At 45.2% G+C, this 22755-nt stretch overlaps 1 protein-coding gene across 1 annotated transcript; it reads right to left on the bottom strand.

Moving 5' to 3' along the window:
• Positions 1-4514: 4514 nt before the first annotated feature.
• On the bottom strand, positions 4515-21326 carry LOC121284629 (C-X-C chemokine receptor type 2-like). Its single transcript, XM_041200158.1, has 3 exons — positions 21269-21326; positions 14146-14312; positions 4515-6281 (listed from the first exon to the last, which is right to left on the bottom strand). Exons 1-3 carry the CDS (start codon positions 21309-21311, stop codon positions 5112-5114), a joined length of 1380 nt encoding a protein of 459 aa, XP_041056092.1. The 5' UTR covers positions 21312-21326; the 3' UTR covers positions 4515-5111.
• Positions 21327-22755: the final 1429 nt, after the last annotated feature.

Below are 22755 nucleotides of genomic sequence, written 5' to 3'. Positions count from 1 at the left end.
TTATGTTTTGTACATAGTTCAGAAATGACGGGTATGAAGCCCTTTCGGGAAACTGCCAATAGCTATGTCTTCTGGCAAGTCCACGTTCAGAAGTTTCCAGACTTGGCCAATTTGTAGGTCAGGTGACATATGCAGCCATTTTAATGTCACTGTCTTTGCTGGCCAAAGTCATTTCAAAGAAGTTCAATATATATCTGACCAGCTGATGAGGCGTCACATTGTCATGACAGTATATTGTTTTGTGTATGTGTGTGTGTGATGTCTGACTTGGTTGAACAGCTATAGCTGTGAGACAAGACTCAGGTGCGAGTATTACATGTGAAGGATGCAATAGCATGAGGAATATAATATCAGTGTACAGTTTGATAGTAGGTGTAGTGTCACATTGTGATGCTGGTGCTAGTGCAGTTATTGAGAATCATCTTTGTGAGATGAGATCTTACCTTGGCTGGTCTTGTCAAATCATTAAATTTTTGAAGCACAGGAACAATATTCTGGGGCAACATTTTTTGCCATTGTGGCCTTCATCCCCTTAGTAGGTACAAAACATTCCTGTTTCCCTGAAATAAAAACAGAAAATGCTGGAAAAGCTCAGCAGGTCTGACAGCATCCGGAAAGAGAAGCAGAGTTAACGTTTCGAGTCTGTATAACCCTTCTTCAGTGCTGTTCTGCTGTACTTGTTCCATCAGGACCTCTCGTGCTGCCTCTGATAACCTGCGAGCTACCTCCTTTGGTCCCTGAACCATGAAGATATGAGCTGTTGTCTGTTACTCAGCGCATTCCACAATTTCAGTAAAAGTGCATATGTGGAAGCTACATATCGCTTCAGGAAAATTGCTCCTTATCAGTACTTGAGTGCTAAGCATGCAGGTCTTGGGTTTAATACCTTCAGGCACAATTAAATCATGGTTATCATCAATCAGCCTCAAAATTGCAGGTGTATAAATCTTATTCACACAGCACCCAGTTCGCACCTGTTTTTCTCCTTTACCCAAAATAATCCCTTCTTGGGGAAGGCAGTGGTGTAGTGGTATTGTCACTGGACTAGTAATCTTGAGACCCAGGGTAATGCTCTAGGGATCTGGGTTCGAGTCCCAGCACTGCAGATGGTGGAATTTGAATTCAATACAAATCCAGAATTAAAAGTCTAATGATAACCATGAAACCATTGTTGATTGCTGTAAAAACCCAATTGGTTCACTAAGGAAAGCTGCTGTAGTCTGGCTTACATATGACTCCAGACCCACAGTAATCAGGTTGACTCTTAAATGCTCCCTGAAATGGCCTATAAGACATGCAGTTGAATCAAACTGCTAATAAGTCTATAAAAAGTAATGAAATCGGACAAACAACCTGCCATCGACCTAGGCACCGGAAACTACAACAGCCAACCTTGTAGAGACGTCCTTTCTAATAGCTGGGGGCTTGTGCCAAAATTGGGAGAGCTGTCTTACAGACTAGTCAAGCAAGAGCCTGACATAATCATATTCACGGAAACATACCTTACAGACAATGTCCCAGACATCACCATTCCCAGGTATGAACTGTTCCACCGGCAGGGCAGACTCAGCAGAGGAGGCAGCACAGTGGTATAAGGTGAGAAGGAGTTGCCCTGGGAGTCCTCAACATGTCTCATGGCATCAGGTCAAACATGGGCAAGGAAACCTCCTGCTGATTACCACATAGCACCCCTCCTCAGCTGATGAATTTGCACTCCTCCATGTTGAACATCACTTGGAAGAAGCACTGAGGCTGGCAAGAGTGCAGAAACTTACTCTGGTCGGGAGACTTCAATGTCCATCACCATGAGTGGCTCAGTAGCACCTCCGCTGACCAAGTTCTAAAGAGCATAGCTGCTAGACTGTGTCTGCGGCAGGTAGCGAGGGAACCAACAAGAGAGAAAAACACACTTAACCTCATTCTAACCAACCTGCCTGCCACAAATGCATCTGCCCATCCCAGTATCAGTAGGAATGACCATCGCACAGTCCTTGTGGAGACAGAGTCCTGTCTTCACACTGAGGATACCCTCCATCGTGTTGTGTGGCACTACCATCTTGCTAAATGGGATAGACTTTGAAAAGATCTAGCAATTCAAGACAGGACATCCATGAGGTGCTGTAGGCCATCAGCAGCAAAAGAATTGTACTCAGCCACAATCCATAACCTCATGGCTCGGCATATGCCCCACTCTACCATTGCCACCAAGCCAGGGGATCAACCCTGGTTCAATAAAGAGTGCAGGAGGGCATGCCAGGACCAGCACTATGCATATAAAAATGAGGAATCAACCTGGTGAAGCTACAACACAGGATTACTTGTGCACCAAACAGCATAAGCAGCAAGTGATAGATAGAGATAAGCAATTCCACAACTAATGGATCGGATCTAAGCTCTGCAGTCCTGCCAAATCCAGCTGTGAATGGTGGTGGACAATTAAACAACTCACTGGAGGAGTAGGCTCCACAAATATCCCCATCCTTAATGATGGAGGAGCCCAGCACATCAGCGCAAAATAGAAGGCTGAAGCATTTGCAACAATCTTCAACCAGAAGTGCTGAGTGGATGATCCATCTCAGACTCCTCTAGAGATCCCCAGCAACACAGATGCCAGGCTGCAGCTAATTTGATTTATTCCATACGTTATCAAGAAACGGCTGAAGGCACTGGCTGCTGCAAAGGCTTTGGGCCCTGACAATATTCCGGCAATAGTACCAGAACTTGCCGTGCCCCTAGCCAAGCTGTTCCAGTACAGCCACACACTGACATCTACCCAGCAATGTGGAAAATTGCCAGGGTATGTTCTGTACACAAAAAGCAGGACAAATCCAGCCCAGCCAATTACTGCTCCATCATTCTACTCTCCATTATCAGAAAAGTAATGGAAGGAGTCATCAACTGTGCTATCAAGCCGAACTGGCTTAGCAATAACCTGCTCTCTAATGCTCAGTTTGGGTCCCACCAGGGTCACTCAGTTTATGCCCTCATTACAGCCTTCGTTCAAACATGGACAAAAGAGCTGAACTCCAGATGTGAAGTGAGAGTGACTGCCCTTGAAATCAAAGCAGCATTTGGCCAAGTGTGGCATCATGGAGCCCCTGGAGTCAGCAGGAATCAGGGGGAAAACTCTTCGCTAATTGGAGTCATACCTAGCACAAAGGAAGGAAGATGGTTATAGTTGTTGAAGGTCATTCATCTCTGTCCCAGGACATCGCTGCAGGAGTTCCTCAGGGTAGTGTCCTAGGCCCAGCCATCTTCAGCTGCTTCATTGATGACCTCCTTTCCATCATAAGGTCAGAAGTGGGGATGTTCACTGATTATTGCACAATGTTTAGCACCATTCATGACTCCTCAAATGTTGAAGCAGTCCATGTTCCAATACAACAAGACCCGGACAATAACCAGATTTGGGCTGACAAGTGGTAAGTAACAATCATGCTACACAAATGCCAGGCAATTACCATCTCCAACAAGAAAAAATCTAACCATCACCCCTTGACATTCAATGGCATTACCATTGCTGAATACCCCACTATCAAAATCCTGGGGGGTTACCATTGGCCAGAAACTGAACTGGACCAGCCATATAAATACCGTGGCTACAAGAGCTAGTCAGAGGCTAGGAATCCTGCGGCGAGTAACTCACTCCTGACTCCCTGAAGTCTGTACACCATCTACAAGGCATAAGCCAGGAGTGTGATGGAATACTCTCCAATTGCCTGGATGAGTGCAGCTCCAACAACACTCAAGAAGCTTGACACCATCCAGGATGAAACAGTCTGCTTGATTGGCACCCTATCCACAAACATTCACTCCCTCCACCACCAACGAACAGTGGCAGCAGTGTGTACCATCTACAAGATGCACAGCAGCTACCCACCAAGGCTCCTTAGAAAGCAACTTCCAAACCCATGACCGTTACCACCTAGAAGGACGAGGACAGCAAATACATGGGAACATCATCACCTGGAAATTCACCTCAAAGCCACTCACCACCCTGACTTGGAAATACATTGCTTTCAATGTTACTGGGTCAAAATCCTGGATTTCCCTCCCTAACAGCACTGTGGGTGTACCTACATCACTCGGACTGCAGCAGTTCAAGGAGGCAGCTCACCACCTCAAGGTTGCCTCACATCCTTTAAAAAGTTCCTGGATGAGCACTTGGCCCATAGACTTGAATGTTATGATGTGCCAAGTGCTGGTAAATGGGATTAGGTAGATAGGTCAGGTGTTTCCCACATGTCGATGCAGACTCAATGGGCCGAAGGGCCTTTTCTGCTCTGTGTGATTCTGTGATTTTGTGAACTAGGGACAGGCAATAAATACTGGTCTAGCCAGCGACGCCCAGATCCCGTAAATGAAAATTAAAAAGTCTGTCTCTGGAAGTCGAGGGAAGGATTTCAGGAAAATTTATGCATTAATGAATTGTAAAGTCTACTTTAGAAATGCTTTTATACTGCTGTAATATTTTCATTCAGTCTTGAAAAGTGAAAAGAGACACACAGTGGACCTTTTTTAAAGTATAAACACAAAGTGAATTTATTAAATAAAAATGAATACTCAAATAATCTAACAGTGATATATGATTTTTTTTATACAAATATTATCATTCAAACTTCACAGAATGGTAAAATAACAAATACTGTATATAGCATAGGAACAGGAATTGGCCATTCGGCTTTTCAAGCTTCTTCCATTATTGTTAGATTATCACTAATCTAGGCCTCAGGTCCATTTATCTGTCTTTCCTCTGTATCCCCCGATACAATTGATCTGCAGCCTTTTCAGGGGAGAGAGTTCCACTATCTGTTGTGTGAAAATGTGGTTCTTCAGTTCATTCCTAAATATCCTGGCTGTAATTTTAAGATTACATTCCTTTGTTCTGGATTCCCCTATCAAATATCTTCTCTGTCTTCATCCTACTGAATCCCTTTACCATTTAAACACCTTAATTAGATCGCCCTCAGCCTTTTAGCTTAACAGAGTACAAGCCAAGTTCTTGCAGCCTATCCTCATCATTTAACCCTACAACCCTTAATATGATCTGCTGAACATGTGGTGTATCCTAGCTACTATGCTCAAAACTGAAACCTCTACAGCACTGTTACTCAATGTTTTAGTTCACAGCAACTTTGTCTATTAATTCCTTCATGTTTTTTGTCTGCTGACTCACTGACTGTCCTGATATTTCCATCAGAAGCACCGTAGTTGCTAGTTGAAATAAGTCCAGATTCAGTGACGGAACCTACAGACCTCCTATGCTTTGACATGATGGTTTGCTTAATGATTCCTTTCTTAACAAAGAATTTGACCGCATTCCTCCTGAATTTCACCCCAATGAATGTGTATAGGATTGGATTAATGCAGCTGTGCAGGAACCCCAAACTCTGAGTTGCAGACAGAGCCTTGTCGATATGATTGCGCATGTCACAAGTTTCATCAATGAGTTTGCTCCTCATCAGTGTGTCAATGAACACAGTAATATTGTATGGCAGCCAACAAATGAGGAAAGCAAGCACCACAGCTGTAATGACCTTCATGGCTTTTTGTTTCCTGAATCCCTTCATTTGACACAGCTTCTGGATCATCACACTGTAGCAGAAGATCATAACAGTCAGTGGAATGAGGAACCCAATAAAGTGCCGCAAAAACCTGGTGGTTATTCTCCATGTTTCAGCCAATTCACCTTCAAGTATCTCATAACACACGATATGGCCAGAATATGTGTATTTGCCGTTGTACAGAATTGGTAAAGACAGAACAAAAGCCACCACCCAAACAGCAACACAGACCAGCTTGATTAGAAATGGTCTCTTCTGTTTGTGGGTCTGTGAGAAGTAGACAATAGACAGATAGCGATCGATACTGATACAAGTCAACAACAGAATCCCACTGTAAAAGTTAACTTCCTGTAACATGCTGATGATCTTACACATGGCATCACCAAACACCCAGCCAGATATGGCATCCACTGCCCAAAAAGGTAGGGTCACGGCAAAGAGCAGATCGGCCACTGCCAGATGAAGCAGGAAGATATCTGTGGATGATATTGTGCGTCGATTGTAAAGTATGACAACCATTACGACCATGTTCCCTGCCATAGCGAGGAAACAAACCAGGGCATAGACAATTGCAATTGCCGTGTTGATTGACCTGTTTACCATGGGTGTACAGGGTGACATGTCTGGGAGAATACTGTAGTCAGCAGAGTATGTATAATTTTCAAAAACATCCCCAAAGTCGACATCATTAAGTTTGAATTTTTGGGCGGCCATTTTCTGAAAGAAAGAATAGAACAAGGAGTGAGAATAATTTTAAGGTGTAATATCAGATTAGTATTGTTATACCATGTATGTACAATGAATATTGAAGATTTATTTGCACTGGACTATCTGAAACTATTTTTTTTGTGAAACTGTAATCACTTGATTCTTCAAGAACTCTGCTTTCCTCCAGATTTTGGCCTCTTGTGCATCTCCAACTCCTTCAAACCACCATTGACGACTGTGCCTTAAGATGTCAAGGCTCTAAGCTCTGGAATTCCCTCTGTAAAATCTCTATTTTTCTCACATTTTTTTAAGATGCAGACAAACCTACCTCTTTGACCAGGTAACAGTCACCAATCCTAATGTCTCCCCATGTCCTCTATAAACCAGAATGCACCCTTATTTATACAATATTTATTCAAATGCAGTGAGAAATATAGGGTTGAACAGAAACCTGTGCCATTGTACTTTATTAGAGTATACAACTCCCATCACTTAAAGTTAATGTTAATACAATTTGCCTGCACTAGGCAGCAAAATGTACTTGCATTTAGGGAGAATCCACATCAGACAAATCAGACAGTCTGCTCGACCATGGCCAGGATGACCTCCTGTTGGGGAAAACAATTAGGGAATGCTTTGGCATGGGGGACCATACGTACAAGCAGGGGCTGCCCTTGCGAACCTGTGAGTGTGAGGGGGTAGGTGAGGGAATGGGGGTGGTGGTGAACCAGTCAGATCAGGCAGCCAGGAACAGTGTAAACACGTAGGAGCCTACTGCACATACACGCAATTTAAAGGTCTAGGTTATGGGAAAAACAAAGTCCCGGCAACATACAACTCGGGACACAGGACAGTAGGCTCAAGTAAAGGACGATCCCGTAAAATCCGGGACAGTTGCTCAACCTGCCTGTGACATAATGGGCCTGAACTTACACGGACTGGCAATCAGAGTTGGATTGCCATCCCACTCCTACTTTCTTACCTGGAAACCTTCTCATTCCCTTCTCGCCCAACCTTGTGACTCAGGCTGGGTGAGAACTGTGCAGCTCAGTGTGCTCTTGAGGCCTTCAGTTGAGCACTGCAGAATCAGACGGAAGGAGGCCATGCCCCCTTTTTTACAGCACTAGCTGCCGTAAATCAGGTAAGTTTAAAGGTCCAGCCACTTTCAAGCCAAGGAAAGGTAGGTTTGTCAGGTAAGTGATCAGAATTGGGGGGTCAGACAGCCGGGGTTTTGGTGGGGGTTCTTGGACAGTCAGAGGTGGAGTTCGACAGTCAGGAGAAGGGTCAGACAGTCCAGGGGCGTTGTACCGTCTAGGGGGCTTGGACAATCATTGGAGTTGTCAGACAGTTGGTGAGGGGTGTTTGTCGGGCAGTCAGGAGCGGGGGTCAGACATTTGTGGGAAGTCGGGCAGTCAGGGGTGTTCTGACAGTCATGGGGGTTCGGAAAATTGGGAAGGCGGACAGTTGGGGGGGCAGATAGTGGTTGGGGGCTGGATAGTTGGAGGTTTTCTGGCTTTCAGGATGTGGAATAGTCGGGGGGGCAACAGTGAGGTGGGACGAGGTCTGACAGTCAGATGGGATTGGACATTTGGGGACATGGACAGGTCAGGCAGTCGGGGGAGGCGTAGGAATGACAGGGGAAGGGGAAAGTCGGGGGGGGGTGGGTCAGACAGTGGGGGTGTTGCTGAACAGGGAGGAGAGGCCAACAGTTGTGGGGTGAGAAGGTCAGACAGTTGGTGGGGGGTAGGTCGGACAGTCGCTGCAGTGGGAGTTGTCGGTGATGAGGGAGTTGGGTCATGTCTGCCCAGGTGAGGGTTAGTTGGGGGTTGGGGTGAGGGCAATAGTGGGGGAACCCCGTGGGGGTGGGGTGATCAGGGGTGGAGGCAGTCCCCTGCGGGTGTTTAAGGGTTGGGGGAGAGTCAATGGAGAGTTTGTGGGGGAGAGGGGGAGCCTTGGCCATGGGGAGGGGATAGTTGGGGGTGAGGGTAGACCTCTGGGGATTCGGGGGAGATGGGAGGAGTCCCCTGGAGGTTTGGGGGGGTGATGGGATGAGTCCCATTGAGGTTGGTGTGGGCCTATACAATAGTTACCCAGAAGTGGATACCCCTGGAGAGGTTGTAAACTGGATTCAAAATTGGCAGTGTGGGAGAAGACAGAGAGTGGTAGTGGATGATTGCTTCTCAGATTGGAGGTCTGTGATTAGTGGTGTGCCTCAGGGATCTGTGCAGGGATCATTGTTGTTTGTTGTCTATATCAATGATTTGGATGATAATGTGGTGAATTGGATCAGCAAGTTTGCTGGTGACGCTAAGATTGGAGGCATTGTGGACAGCGACGAAGGCTTTCAAAGCTTGCAGAGAGATCTGGACCAACTGGAAAAATGGGCCAGAAAATGGCAGATGGAATTTAATGCGGAAAAGTGTGAGGTGTTACATTTTGGAAGGTCAAACCAAGGTAGGACATACACAGTAAATGATAGGGCACTGAGGAGAGCGGAGGAACAAAGGGATCTGGGAGTTCAGATACATAGTTCCCTGAAAGTGGCGTCACAGGTAGACAAGGTTGTAAAGAAAGCTTTTGGCATACTGGCCTTCATAAATCGAAGTATTGAGTATAGGAGTTGGGATGTTATGGTGAGATTATATAAGACATTGGTGAGGCCAACTTTGGAGTATTGTGTGCAGTTCTAGTCACCTAACTACAGGAAGGATATCAGTAAGATTGAGAGAGTGCAGAGAAGATTTACTAGGATGTTGCCGGGTCTTAAGGAGTTGAGTTACAGAGAAAGATTAAACAGGTTAGGACTTTATTCCTTGGAGCATAGAAGAATGAGGGGAGAAATGATAGAAGTTTACAAAATTATGAGGGGTATAGACAGAGTAAATGCGAGTAGGCTCTTTCCACTTAGGTTAGGAGAGATAAACACAAGAGGACATGGCTTTAGGGTGAAAGGGGAAAGGTTTAGGTGGAACATTAGGGGGAACTTCTTCACTCAGAGAGTGGTGAGAGTGTGGAACGAGCTACCATCTGACGTGGTGAATGTGGGCTCACTCTTAAGTTTTAAGAATAAATTAGATAGATACATGGATGGGAGAGGTCTGGAGGGTTATGGACTGGGTGCAGGTCAGTGGGACTAGTGGAATAATATTTTGGCACCAATTAGAAGGGCCGAATGGCCTGCTTTCTGTGCTGTAGTGTTCTATGGTTCTATGGTTCTAAGATAGAAGTGGTTTTAATTCTCCTAACTTTTTTGGGGGTAACTATTGATGTAAGACAATCAGAACCATCCAAAGTTTGCAATTTAAATTGCATTTTCTGATCGTTCCCAGTGCAGGGCAATTGTCCATCAGGAGTTTTCACTTCCTGGGCAATTGCCATGCAATCTTTACCTGGGAACCTCTGGGGGTGTTTCCTAGTGGATCTTTGGGTTACCCCCCAGTTACACTGCCCTGGAGCTTGGAAGTTACAGCCCAATGTTACCCTTGAAACACGGTCTCTACTTGCCAGAAAGTGATATATTTCCGCAGATTCCTCCAATGAGATTTGATTAACTGACTACAGGCAGTCAAGGATAACCATTCAATAAGATACTGTTGGCTAAAGAGCTGCACATCAAATGGATTGTAAAGAAATATGGTCCTGGCATTTTAATTGACTTGACTCATGTCTATATTCATGGACACTTCTCAAAATTGCCATCTCATGTGGCCTCTCCACTTTCTTACCCCTGATCACAGACAACACCATCTCCAATCACTTCTAGGTGGCCCTAACCAGCCATATCACCCTACCTGCTCTAGCCCCACTTCCTCCTCGTTATGGCCTCTTCATTAGAACCATGGAATACAGAACAAATGGAGGTCATTTAGCTCACTGTACTTGTGCCTGAAAGAACTAGTAGTTCCACTCTACTTGCCTCTTTCCCCATAACCCTGATATGTATGAAATTAACCAAATATGTATGCAATTCCCTTTTAAAGTTACCATTGAATCTGCCTCCAGTACCATTCTGGAGAAGCTGTAGCTTGCTGTTCCAAATAAGAGAGTGAGGCACCCTTAAGTTGGAGACATCCACTCAACAGCTTTTAAAACTTTTAAATTAAAAAATGGCTATAGCAGCCTCAGGCCTTGTCACCATACCTGTGACCAGGTAGGGGAGAAGCCTCAGGTCTGCCTACAGCATTGCCCCAGCAGCACGGATTTTCACCCCCTCTCGCCTGCTGCCATGTGAGGGTAAAAATTCTGTCAGAGGTGTAAGGTGTATTAATGACAAAAATGGGAAATAGTTGCAGAGAGAGAAGGCTCTGGCATAGACCAAATGGCTAAATGAGTACTCCTTTCTTAAGGCCTCTTATGTTTCATATGTAGAGTATTAAGTTTTCCTGAACAGGCACTTGGACTAAAATGCAGGCAGATATCTATTAAGATAGTAAGGAAATTCTGAAGCTGAACACATCAGCTGCTGGAAGACATTACTTGGAAACTGGATATGACATCATATATACATTGGGGTAAGTTTTCATTGCTTTAATGTGGTAGAAACAGCCTCAAAATGGAGACAGTAGCCATACTGCTCTTTTAGCACAGATATTGCTGGTCCCATTTTAAAAGGTGTCAAAAGCATCTTCCTGTTTCAGCCACAGGCCCCTTTTAAAATGGAAAATGGGATCATATGGCATAAATAGACCTCTAAGTGGTGTTTTGGTCTGAACTAGCTGGAGCATTCACCATGAGCTCTGACCAGTTTCACTGGTGACAGAATCAAAGAGGCCTGCCAAAGGTATGTCTTGAAAATTTTTATGGGCTCTGGAAGGGCAGGCATTTTCCACTGGCATTCACACAAATAATCTGCCACCCTGGGCACCTCACCCTTCATGATCACAACCTCCCAATCCCATGTAACTCACCTTGCCGGTGAGCAGCCCAGTGCAATCTTGATTCATCTGCCCAGCGAGCTGCATCAGAACGTCTATTTGACACCCCACAACTTGATTGCCAAATTTAAAGGAGGTTGGATTGAATGACTGGCCAACACACTCTGATACTTTCTGTGTCACCCAAAAGTCAGTATTTAGGTGCCTACAAGGATTGGATTGCAGGTGGGATTTGGCACCCAGCTTAAAAAGCTAGCACCATGCCAGGAAAAAATGGACGTTAATCCTGTATGTTTATTTTGAACCTGATAAACATTGCAACAGAACTTCCAGTATGTCTTATAACCTATTTGAATCTCAATGTTCTTGAAGAGAGCACGGGAATTTGTACTGCAAATAGTGTAGGAACCTGTGTATTTAAATTTCCTACTCCCATGCACGATGCAGTTCAGGGACAAAAAATTCCCAGAAGAGCACGAGGGGTTCTGAAGCTGCCATTTCAGTGCTACCCTGTACCTGTGTTAAAGAACTGAAGGGTCTTTATTTTTGGCTTTTTAAATTCAGAAAAAATATCTTTGCTTCAGTACTTTTTGCAGAATGCCATTTGTTCTTTATGCTTAGTAATACAAGCAGCGTACAGTATTGTGTAATCCACATGCTTCACCCGTCCCCTCAACCCTTGTGTAAGACAAGGCATAGGGAAACAACCACAAGCCCCCTGACAAATGCTGAAGACGTCTACCTAGGCGTCTCTTGTTTCTATACCTAAGAATAAGAATTTTCCCTTCTCCTGGATTGTACAACTGCTGAATGCCACCCAGAAGCCACAAAAGCAAATCAGCATCTTCCTTCTAATCCTGCACCACTATCTTCATATTCACAATTGTTTCCCTGATCCATTTACTTCCTGTTGACATAACGTTATTGTCTCTCACCAAATATCAGTAAACAGACTGCAGATGTGCCCACATGGCTGTTTGAAGTTCTGCTGGTATTACAGCTCTAGTACAGCAGCACAAACACATTCACAATAGACAGAATCTTACTACACATGTTGAATCTACAACACAGAAAAAAGCCATTTGGCCCAGTGGCCTATGATAATATTTATGCACAAGTTCTTTCCACCCTGTTCCCTTTTGCTTCATGTATGAATCAAGCCTCTCTTTAAATGTTTCATAGCACAAAGACCCAGCTGTACAATTTACAGTACCTGGCATGCATAAATGAAAGATTTACTAAAATCCAACTGAAGGCCAGATTAAAGTCCTGCTTCAATATCTTCAAAAATTCCCATTGGATTTTAATTAGACTTTTGTTTTATTCATTCATGGGATGTGGACTTCGCTGGCTAGGCCAGCATTTATTGCCCATCCCTAGTTGCCCTTGAGAAAGTGGAGGTGAGCTGCCTCCTTGAACCACGGCAGTCCATGTGGTGTAGGTACACCCTCAGTGCTGTTAGGGAGGGAGTTCCAGGATTTTGACCCAGTGACAATGAAGGAACGGCGATATATTTCCAAGTCAGGATGGTGAGTGACTTGGAGGGGAACCTCCAGGTAGTGATATTCCCACCTTTCTGCTGCCCTTGTCCTTCTATATGACAGTGGTCATGGATTTGGAAGATGCTGTCATTTGCTTCTTTTTCAAATCACTTTAAATCTCATTCTTGCTGGTGAATTCCTGCAATGCATCTTGTAAATGGTGCACACTGCTGCCACTGTGCGTTAGTGATGGAGGGAGTGAATGTTTGTGGATGTGGTGCCAATCAAGCAGGCTGCTTTGTCCTGGATGGTGTCAAGCTTCTTGAGTGTTGTGGGAGCTGTACTCATCTAGGCAAGTGGGGAGCATTCCATCACACTCCTGACTTGTGTCTTGTAGATGGCTTTGGGGAATCAGGAGGTGGGTTACTTGTCACACTATTCCTAGCCCCTGACCTGGTCTTGTAGCCATAGTATTTATTTATATGGCTAGTCCAGTTCAGTTTTTCATAAAGGGATGTGTATTAGTTACTTACAGCTAAACTTTAAAAGCAGAATAACATATGGAATTTTACATCACAGAATCATAGAATTGTTACAGTGCAGAAGGAGGTCATTCAGCCCATCCTGTCTGCACCAGCTCTCCAAATGAGCATTATGACTTAGTGTCATTCTCCTGTCTTTTCCCCGTATCCTTGCACATTGTTTCTATTCAAATAATCATCTAATGCCCTCTTGAATGACACAGTTAAACCTACCTCCACCACACTTCCAGGCAGTGCATTCCAGACTCAAACCATGTGCTGTGTGGAAAAATTTTTTCTCACATCTCATTTGCTTCTTTTTCAAATCACTTTAAATCTCATTCTTGCTCCTTTTATGAGTGGGAACAGTATCTCCCTATCTATTCTATCAGCCTCCTCATGAATTTGAACACCTCTATCAAATCTACATGAAGGAAAGAAAAATAAAACAAGACTTTCATTCCTATAGCGCCTTTCACAACCTCAGGGTTTCTTAAAGCGCTTTATGTTTAATCAAGTGTCGTCACTGTTGTAGTGTAGGAAAATTGGCAGTAGCCAATTTGCACACCGTAAGCTCCCGCAAACACCATTGTGAGAATGACCAGATAATCTATTTTGGGTAGTTGATTGAGGGATAAATTTTGGCCAGGACACCAGGGAAAATGCCACCTTATCTCTTTGATGTAGTGCCATGGGATCTTTTGCATCCACCTGAAAGGGCAGCAGGGTCCATGGTTTAACAATGCAGTCTGACAGTGCAGCACTTCCTCAGTACTGTGTTGGTGTGTCAGCCTAGATTTTTGTGCTCAAGTCTCTCGGACCTTTTGACTCAGGGGCAAGAGTGTTACCAACTGAGCCATGATTGGCAGATGGCACAATACACGAATCTTTATATTGCCTACGTGAGCAGCATGGTGAGATGTCCACTTGTATGTAAATAGAATGCTAAGGTCTCCAAAGAAGTAAATTAAACAGCTGAAAAATAATACCTACATACCTTTTCAAAAGATGCTTTTTGTGCCACTCTCCAAGTTTGTACAATGGTTTCCTTGACCAGATAGCGTGGCATGCACAAAGATGACAACTCAATGGCTGCTATAATGTTTAGTGGCATGAACACAGCTTTATATTTCAGCAGAGTGAGAGCACTGTCAAATGTGTATCCTGTCAAATAGAAGGTCTGGTTATTTTGTAAAGTGGTGGAAAGAGTGTTGCAATACATTTAGTCATTTAAAGGCATCATTTAAAGGCATCGTGCACAATGTCTACAAGAAGTGACGCAAGTATTCTTAGTTTAATCTTGTAGATTGTAGTAGTTGTACCAAAATACTATGCGTCATATGCAGAAAGTCAGTTTGCGAACAGAAATGTCACAATTAAAATTGTACCTTTCATCGTGGAATGTGTTAGAAGGGTAGAATTGGGATTGGTAATTTGCTGAGTGCTGTTTCCTACAGAACTTTCATGGCAACTGAAGTCATGTGTGGTACCATTGTTTTCATAGTCAGGGTGTTCTGATTAAAGTGCCTCAGTTGAGAGATATGATTCAAGGTTTTGAAGTAAAATGTTGATTATTTTCTCCCATTGTCTGTACCACAAACTGGACTCCAGAAAGAGAAGGACCTGTTCCCAATTACACTCCTTTGTTAGTATAAAAAGGTTTATGAAATAGCTTTGGGAATAAGGCTGTCTCTCCCTCTAGTGTTGTGGGAAAGCATTGACATAGGAACATATAAACAGGCAGCCTTCAGTCTCATAAGACAAAGGTTTGCGGCATGGTGGTCAACTCTGTTTTAAGTATCTGTGCTCAGGATTACCACTCTGGAATGGCAGTCTTTGCCGCATTTGTTGCAGAAGAAGGCAGTGGGCTCCAAAGGTGCATGATTCACTGGCCTCTTTTCTTCTCCTGGCCCTCATCTCGGCCACTTGAGCTATTTGTTCCTGCTTGCCTTTTTCAATGACTTTCCAGTCAGCTCCAGAAGACACAACTATCAGTGACTGTCTCCCAGTTGTCAGCGTCAATGTTTGCCATCTTCATATCTCTCTTGAAGGTGCCCTTGTAGCAGAGGTATGGATGTCCATGATATCATGACCCAGTGGCTAATTCAACATTCAATAGGTCTTTGGAATGTACTATTGTCATCCATCAGACGAATGTGACCAAGCTAGCGCAGAGTTTGCTTAGCAATAAGTGTTTGCTGATGAAATTAGCACACTGCAGAACCTCTGAGTGGGTGACCTTGTCCTGCCAAGAGATTTAGAGGGTACGAGTAAGACTGCGAAGGTGGAAATTTTTCAGCCTTTTCTCCTGCCCAGCATATGTTGTCCAGATCTCACCACTGTAGAGGAGTGCACTGAGGACACAGCCTTAGTAGACTTGCAGTTTGGTGTTCTCCATCAGTTTGCAGTTGTTCCACTCTCTCTTACTCAGCTTAGATATAACAGCTGCAGCTTTGGACATGCATGTGTTGATTTCAGCATCAAGTGACAGATTGCTGGTGATTGTGGAGCCTAGATATGTGAAGCTAGCAACAACCTCCCACGTTACATTATCAATGCTGATATATGGCAATATTTTAACAATCTGGACCTGATATTTGTCTTCCTGATGTTGATGGTCAAACCAACTATTTACATGAATGAGAGAGTCTGCTGCTGAGGGTCTTCCTCAGTGTGGAATGTTAATGTGGCTTTGTCAGTGTAGAGCAAACCTTTGATGAGGACTTGGGACACTTTTGACTAGGATATCAGGCAAGCAAAGCTGATAAGCTTTCCATCAGTTCTGGCATGTAAGTAGACACCCTCTGCAGATGACCTGAATGCTTATGGCAGCAGTAAAGAGTAGAATATGCTAAAGGGTGTCAGTGCCAGAATGCAACCCTGTTTGCCCCATTTCAGATCTCAAAAGATTCTGATGTTGCCCCGTCATAGCTGACCTTACCCATCATGTTGTCATGGAAAGAAGAGATCACATTAAGCAGCTTTGGTAGCAGCCATTTTTTCCAGCAGCTAATATATACCACCTCTGCTCACATGGTTGAATGCCTTGGTGAGATCAGTGAAGGCAATAGATAGTGGTCTCCTTTGTTCATGGCATTTCTCTGCCAGACTGAGAAGCTCATGTCAACTGTATATCTTCCAGCTCTGAAACCACACAGGGATTTGGGATATATGTGTTCAGCTCGGATCTGCAGTCTGACAAGGGCAACCTGGACAAATACTTTTTCCATGATGCTCAGCAGGGAGATAATTGTTTCACTCACTTCGGTTGCACTTGTTCATGTACAGGTCACAATCTTTGGATCACGTCTATCCTGGGCAGTGCCCCTCCATCCAGCAGAGGCAGAGAAGTTCCTGCAGATGCTGCATGAGTACTGGTTTCCTGTTCTTTATGAGTTCCACGGTATAGCATCAGTACCTGGAGCTTTGCCCATGGCAAGCAAGTCAATACCTTTGCTAAGCTCTTTCACTGTGGGTTCAATATCCAGCTCTTCCAAAACAGGCAGGTTCTCTATGGTGTTGAGATGTTCCACATTGACAGTGTTCTCCCTAGAGTACAACTCAAGGTAGTGTTCCATTCATCTCTCCTGCTGTTTACTGTATTTGGGGAGATGACTTGATTGAGGTGTACAAAGTTATGACAGGAATAGAGTGGACAGGATAAAATCCCTTGGTGGAGAACTCTAGAATCAGGGGACATCGATTCAAGATAAGTGGCAGAAGGTGTAGGGGGGACATGAGGAAGAACTTTTTTACACAGAGGGTAGTGGGTGTCTGGAATTCGATGCCCAAGTTGGTGGTAGAGGCAGAAACTCTAAACTCTTTTAAAAAGTACCTGGATCTGCACCTTCAGTGCTGTAAGCTGCAGGGCTATGGGCCGGGTGCAGGAAGGTGGGATTAGAAAGGGCACCTGGGTGTCCTCACGCTGGCATGGACAAGATGGGCTGAATGGCCTCCTTCTGTGCTGTAACTTTTCTATGATTCTATAACAGGAGAGGTTTCCTGTATTTGTCACATTCGAACCACAAGCCTATTATAAACAAGGTCTAGACATGCAGCATTGTTACAAGATTTCAAGTCACTGAGGACAATCTGTTACAAGACCAACTGTCTTATTACAATTAATTCTGGGAATTTGCTGAGTTAATTGGTCACCTTTAAAGTATAACCCGCTGGCTGAAACTGATGACAGTAATAATCTGAAAAAGTTCTTAATTAACCTTTTGACTGGGGAGGTGATGGTGTAGTGGAAACGTTACTAGCCTACTAACCCAGATAAAAACAGAGTTACCTGGAAAAACTCAGCAGGTCTGGCAGCATAGGCGGAGAAGAAAAAGGTTGACGTTTCGAGTCCTCATGACCCTTCAACAGAACTGTTTTGTCGAAGGGTCATGAGGACTCGAAACGTCAACTTTCTTCTTCTCCGCCGATGCTGCCAGACCTGCTGAGTTTTTCCAGGTAATTCTGTTTTTGTTTTAGATTTCCAACATCCGCAGTTTTTTGTTTTTATTGCTAACCCAGATAGTTTGGCTCAAAGCTTTAGGGATGTGGGTTCAAATCCCACCATAGCAACTGGTGGAATTTAAATTCAATTTACAAATCTGGAATGTTGATTGTCATAAAAATCAATATTGTTCAATGTTGCCCTTTAGTGAAGGAAATCTACCATCTTTCCCTGGTCTGGCCTGGATATGACTCCAGACCCACAGCAAATGTGGTTGACTCTAAATTGCTCCCTGAAATGGCATGGCAAGCCACTCAGCTCAAGGACAATTTAGGGATGGGCAACAAACACTGGCCTTGCCAGTGATACCCACCTCCCGTGACAAAATAAAAAAGCCAAGCGTGTCATGATTTTGCTGGTTGTAAATATGAAGATTATTTATAGAATTTATAGCATGGGAACAGACCATTCAGACCACTGGTTTTTGTAGCTACTTATGCTTCATACCCCTCTTCATCTAACTTTATTAATATATCCTTCTATTCTATGAACCCGGACCAGCAGTTGTAAAACAAAATGTATCCATGATATCACATAAACCGAAAAAGAAACACTGAATTGGTCAAAAGCTGCTGAGGAAATTTCACTGTCTGGTATGGACTCATCAATTAACCCTTTACTCCATAAACACTGGGACAACCCTGCCATGAGAATCAAGTTACTTAAAATCAGGTTTTGCTTGCATTTAGAAACTGAGCCTAATAGCTTCTAAGGCACTAGGTATTTTTATATAATTTGTTCAGTTCCCATTGCTCTGGGACAAAATATACTGATATATAATAAATTAATACATTCAGACAGAATTTTCATTATGTACTAGTTAATATCCCATGATATGGGAATTCAAGGCAAAGTGTGGTCTTCAGACGAACTGTGGCTATAGAGTGAGGGAATAATTGGACCAAGGTGCACAGACCCTATTCAATGGCTATTTTGAATCAGGAAAATAAATTTTGTTCCAATTTTTAGCTTTGCCAATTCTCAACGTCAACTACCACACAACCACCCTGACAACCCCACCACCCCTTGACTAGCACCCAACTACCCACACCCCACAACTACCCTCCCGACTACCCCCGATTAACCCCCATAGGTGACTACCCTCCCGACCCTCCTGACTAACCCCACCACCTGGACTACACCCCAACCCCCATTACACCCCCACCCATATGACTGACTACCTGATGCCTCCCCTCACTGATCAATTCTACCCCGCTAACCCATCCTAAACCCCCCAACTCATCCTAACCCCCACAAACCAACCTACCCTGATCCATCCTACCCCTTCCGATCCATCCTACCCGCCCCTTAACCTCCTGCCATCTCCACCTCACACCCCTGGCCACCCTATCCCTTCACCCTTACACACTTACCTTCCCCATGGCTTCTCAAAGTGGCTGAGAGCTTTAAACTTACCTGCTTTACGGCAGCTAGTATAGTAAAGGTAGATGTGGCTTCACAGAATCACAGTATTGTTACAGTGTGGAAGAAGGCCATTCGGCCCATCGTGTCTGCACTGGCTCTCTGAGCAGTTTGACATAGTGCTAATCACTTGACTTTTCCCCGGGGGAGGGGGGAGCATAAAATACAGTCGGGACATAGTCATCCTGGAGTCTGATGTCCTGACATTGCATCTGAGTTTTACATGCAATGGGAACCAAGGAGGCAGACCTCTTACCATGACATGGTGAGACATCAATTAAGGTAGTTAAAATGGCAATTAACTCAATTCTTACAGTGCTTTTAGAATTTTATGAACAGGATACAGGAATCACAGGGCTTCAGAGCCCCACCTGGCTAAAGGAGGTGGCAAGGATGCAAAAGTTCAGTACTGCCTCTGCCATCAGAAACACTGAAAGCCAACCATGTGATGGAAGGGAAGGTGGGGAACAGAGACTATTGCCAGGTGACAACAGAAGAAAGGTGAATGTGGCAGCATTAACAGGGAAAACATATGAAGGTGACAGAACTAATGGGGGGGGGGTGGTGGATGTGTGAAGGTGGCAGCGCCAACTGAAAGGGCATGTGAAGATGAGAGCACAAATGGAGAGGACATGCTGCATGGGTCACAGAGGAGAGTGGCACTGGCTTCCAAAGGATTAGCCAAGGAAAGTTCTTGGGCTAGGTGGGCTGCAAAGAACGCACAGGGCTAGGGCCTGCCATGAGCCTGATCCACTCAGTCTTCATGGCCAGCACTGAGGAGAAGGAACAGCACAGATGGAGAGAGGTCCAGGCCATGGTGGGAGCACAGCAGGAATGCCAGGAGCAGTAAGAGAGCCAGCCCCCTGCTTGGCACTTCAGAGAAGGGCACAGAGAGGCATGCAAAAGCCACCTGCTCAATACTGTAAATAGCTCAACTCTCTCCAGATGTTCAAGCAACAGTCTCAGTACAGTCTCACACTCTCCAGGGAGAAGGTCACTGACTCATGTGTCATGCCCCAGGACAAACTGAAACTGATGAGGCTTGGTGGAAAACCAATGCCACTGGCCCTGAACTTTGGCTCTCAATTTTCCAGGAATCCACTGGAGAAGTGCATGAGATCTCACAGGCTGCAGCCCATTGGTGCATCAAAGAGCTGACCAGTTCCTTGTTCAAGAGCACTGGCAACTATGTGCTCTACCGGACCAATCAAAACAGTCATGTGGAGACATCCATTGGCTTCAGAGCCATTACTGGATTCCCCCTAGTGCTGGGTGTTATTGACTGCACGCATGTGGCCATTAAGACTCCCATGGATTAGCTAGTGACCTTCATAAACAGGAAGGGCTTCCATTCCATCAATGTACAACTGGTCTATGACCATCAAAAATGGATCCTTCAGCTTCACGCACGGGAGCAGCCATGATGCCTACATAATTCGGCAGTCCAGGTGCCAGAGCTGTTCCAGGCCCAGGAGGCCTTCAGGGTTGGATTCTTTGAGGTAAGAGCTATATATCAAATCATAGAATGGTTACTGCACAGAAGGAGGCCTTTCAGCCTGTCATGTCTGTGCTAGCCCTCTAAAGGGGCCACTCACCAAGTTGCCCTTTCCCTGTAACCCTCCAAGTTTTTCAAATAATGATCCAATTCTCTTTTGAAAACCTCAATTGAACTACCTCCACTGCACTCAGGCAGTGCATTCCAGACCCTAACCACTCACTGTGTGACAACATTTTTCTCAATGTCACCATGAAGTCATGACTACTCACATCTGTAAGGAACCCATGCACTGCAGCAGAGGACAGACACATTACCTGCCACAGGCTCACCCAAGTGATCATTGAACAAGCTATTGGGCTATTGAAGGTGAGATTTAAGTGCCTAGACTGACTGATCAGGCTGCGCCCTTCTGTATGCTTCAGCGAAGATCTGGTTTCATGGTAGTTTCCTTATGCTCTGCATGACCTAACATTGCAGTAGTGGGAGGCCTTGAATAATGAGGACATAATTGATTGCCACTCCTCATCCAATGAAGATGATGTGAAGGAGGCTGATGAGCAGGTGGCACTGGATGAAGAACCCCTTGCACCAGAGGCAAGTAGAAATGTGAGATGCAAGGGATGCTGGGGACAATCTCATATGTACATGATTCCTGTCACCCTGATGCCCTTCACAATCTGCTAAGTAAAGACTTACCTTTTTGTGGACCTGCTGTCACCTCATTCATCTTATATTCCATCACCTAGTGTCCAGATTCATAGCACACACTGACAAAGCTGAGGAGCTGACCAGACGGAGCCTACTCCAACACTATCAATCCATTGAGGGAGCAAAGCTGTAGATTACATCTAATAAGGCAGCAAGGTTAAAAGGATGATCAACAGCAATGACTCTAATATTTATTGATTGGAACACATTATAAAACCCTAACACATACAAGATCTAAGCACAAGTGAGCCCCTTAACTTGCTTCCATTTGTTGATACAAGGTCCTACCCCTATGCTTCAGCTGGGTTAGAGGCAGGTTGCTGATTGGGCTGCCCCATGGCTTGGGATGACTTTGGCAGCCTGCAGGATCCTATATTGTCACTGTCAATGGAAGCGCTGAGGTCATTATTCTATCACGAGATGTGAACATCATCAGCAAGGCCAGCATTTGTTGCCCACCCATAATTGCCTTTGATAAAATGGTGGTAAGACACCTTCTTGAGCCACTGCAGTCCATTTGGTATAGGTACACCCACAGTGTTGTTTGAAATGTCACTGCCAGAGGGGCGGAGGAACTGCTGTCCACACTTAGAGCATCCTTATAGGAGCCTCCAGATGCAGAAGACAACCCTTGAGAGCCACTCTTGCACCCTCCTGCTCATGGAGAAAGACGAGCACCTGGTGGAGACTCGAAGCTGCTTGCACCCACTTGCCTTGTCACTGCTGCATAGAACTCATGGGGGAGAATTTTCCTCATGTTGGGCTAGCTGGTCAATAGCAAGCGCTGGTGGGCACAAACTCGATCGCTGCCCACATTCGAGTCAAAGCCGCCATTTTACGCGGACGGGCCAATTAAGGGCCGCCCAGTGTGTTTCATGACTCCCTTGCATAGCGAGAGTGGACAGGTGGCCTGTATAAAGGAAGGCCTGACAGCCTTGGAAAGGCTGCTCACAATGGCTGGGTGAAGGGCTCTGCAAAGAGGCAACATAGGTGAGGCAAGTCCGGAGGGTAAGCCATCAGGGCAGGCCTGGCTGGAGGGTAGGCCTGCGGGGCAGATCAGTCCGGAGGGTAGGCCAGTGGGGCAGGCCTGACTGGAGGGTAGGCCTGCGGGGCAGTGTGCCCCTCGTTTCTCTGACGAGTGCCTAGCTGCCCTCCTGGAGGAGGTGGCAGCGCGGTGAGAAATTCTTCTTCCGAGGGACGGGAGGCAGAGGCCCCCCCGACCTGACCAAACATGCGTGGAAGGAGGTGGCCGAGAGTGTTAGCTCCCATGATGTGGTGCAGCGCATCTGGCTCCAGTGCTGCAAAAGGTTCAATGATCTCCTGCGCTCGGGAAGGGTGAGTACCATGTTGCCTCAGGTCACTTAATGCAGCTGTCGCCCTTTCCCCCAAACCCCACCACCCACCCCCCACACCCCCACCAACTCTGAGTACAGTAACGTCATTGAATCCCTCACGGCATGGATCCCTCGCTGGGT

This window comes from Carcharodon carcharias, chromosome 12, assembly GCF_017639515.1.
Source record: "Carcharodon carcharias isolate sCarCar2 chromosome 12, sCarCar2.pri, whole genome shotgun sequence".
In the NCBI taxonomy this organism is placed as follows: Eukaryota; Metazoa; Chordata; class Chondrichthyes; order Lamniformes; family Lamnidae; genus Carcharodon; species Carcharodon carcharias.
This window is presented reverse-complemented; position numbering and strand designations above follow the sequence as displayed.

What these genes read in the sequence shown, in the direction of transcription:
- LOC121284629 (XM_041200158.1), bottom strand. Translation starts at nt 21,311, where the DNA reads ATGGAATATAAGATGAATGAGGTGACAGCAGGTCCACAAAAAG. An exon ending in GACAGCAGGTCCACAAAAAG is followed by an intron (nt 14,313 to 21,268) that starts GTAAGTCTTTAC and finishes TCTATTTGACAG; the next exon opens with GATACACATTTGACAGTGCT. An exon ending in AAAAAGCATCTTTTGAAAAG is followed by an intron (nt 6,282 to 14,145) that starts GTATGTAGGTAT and finishes TCTTTCTTTCAG; the next exon opens with AAAATGGCCGCCCAAAAATT.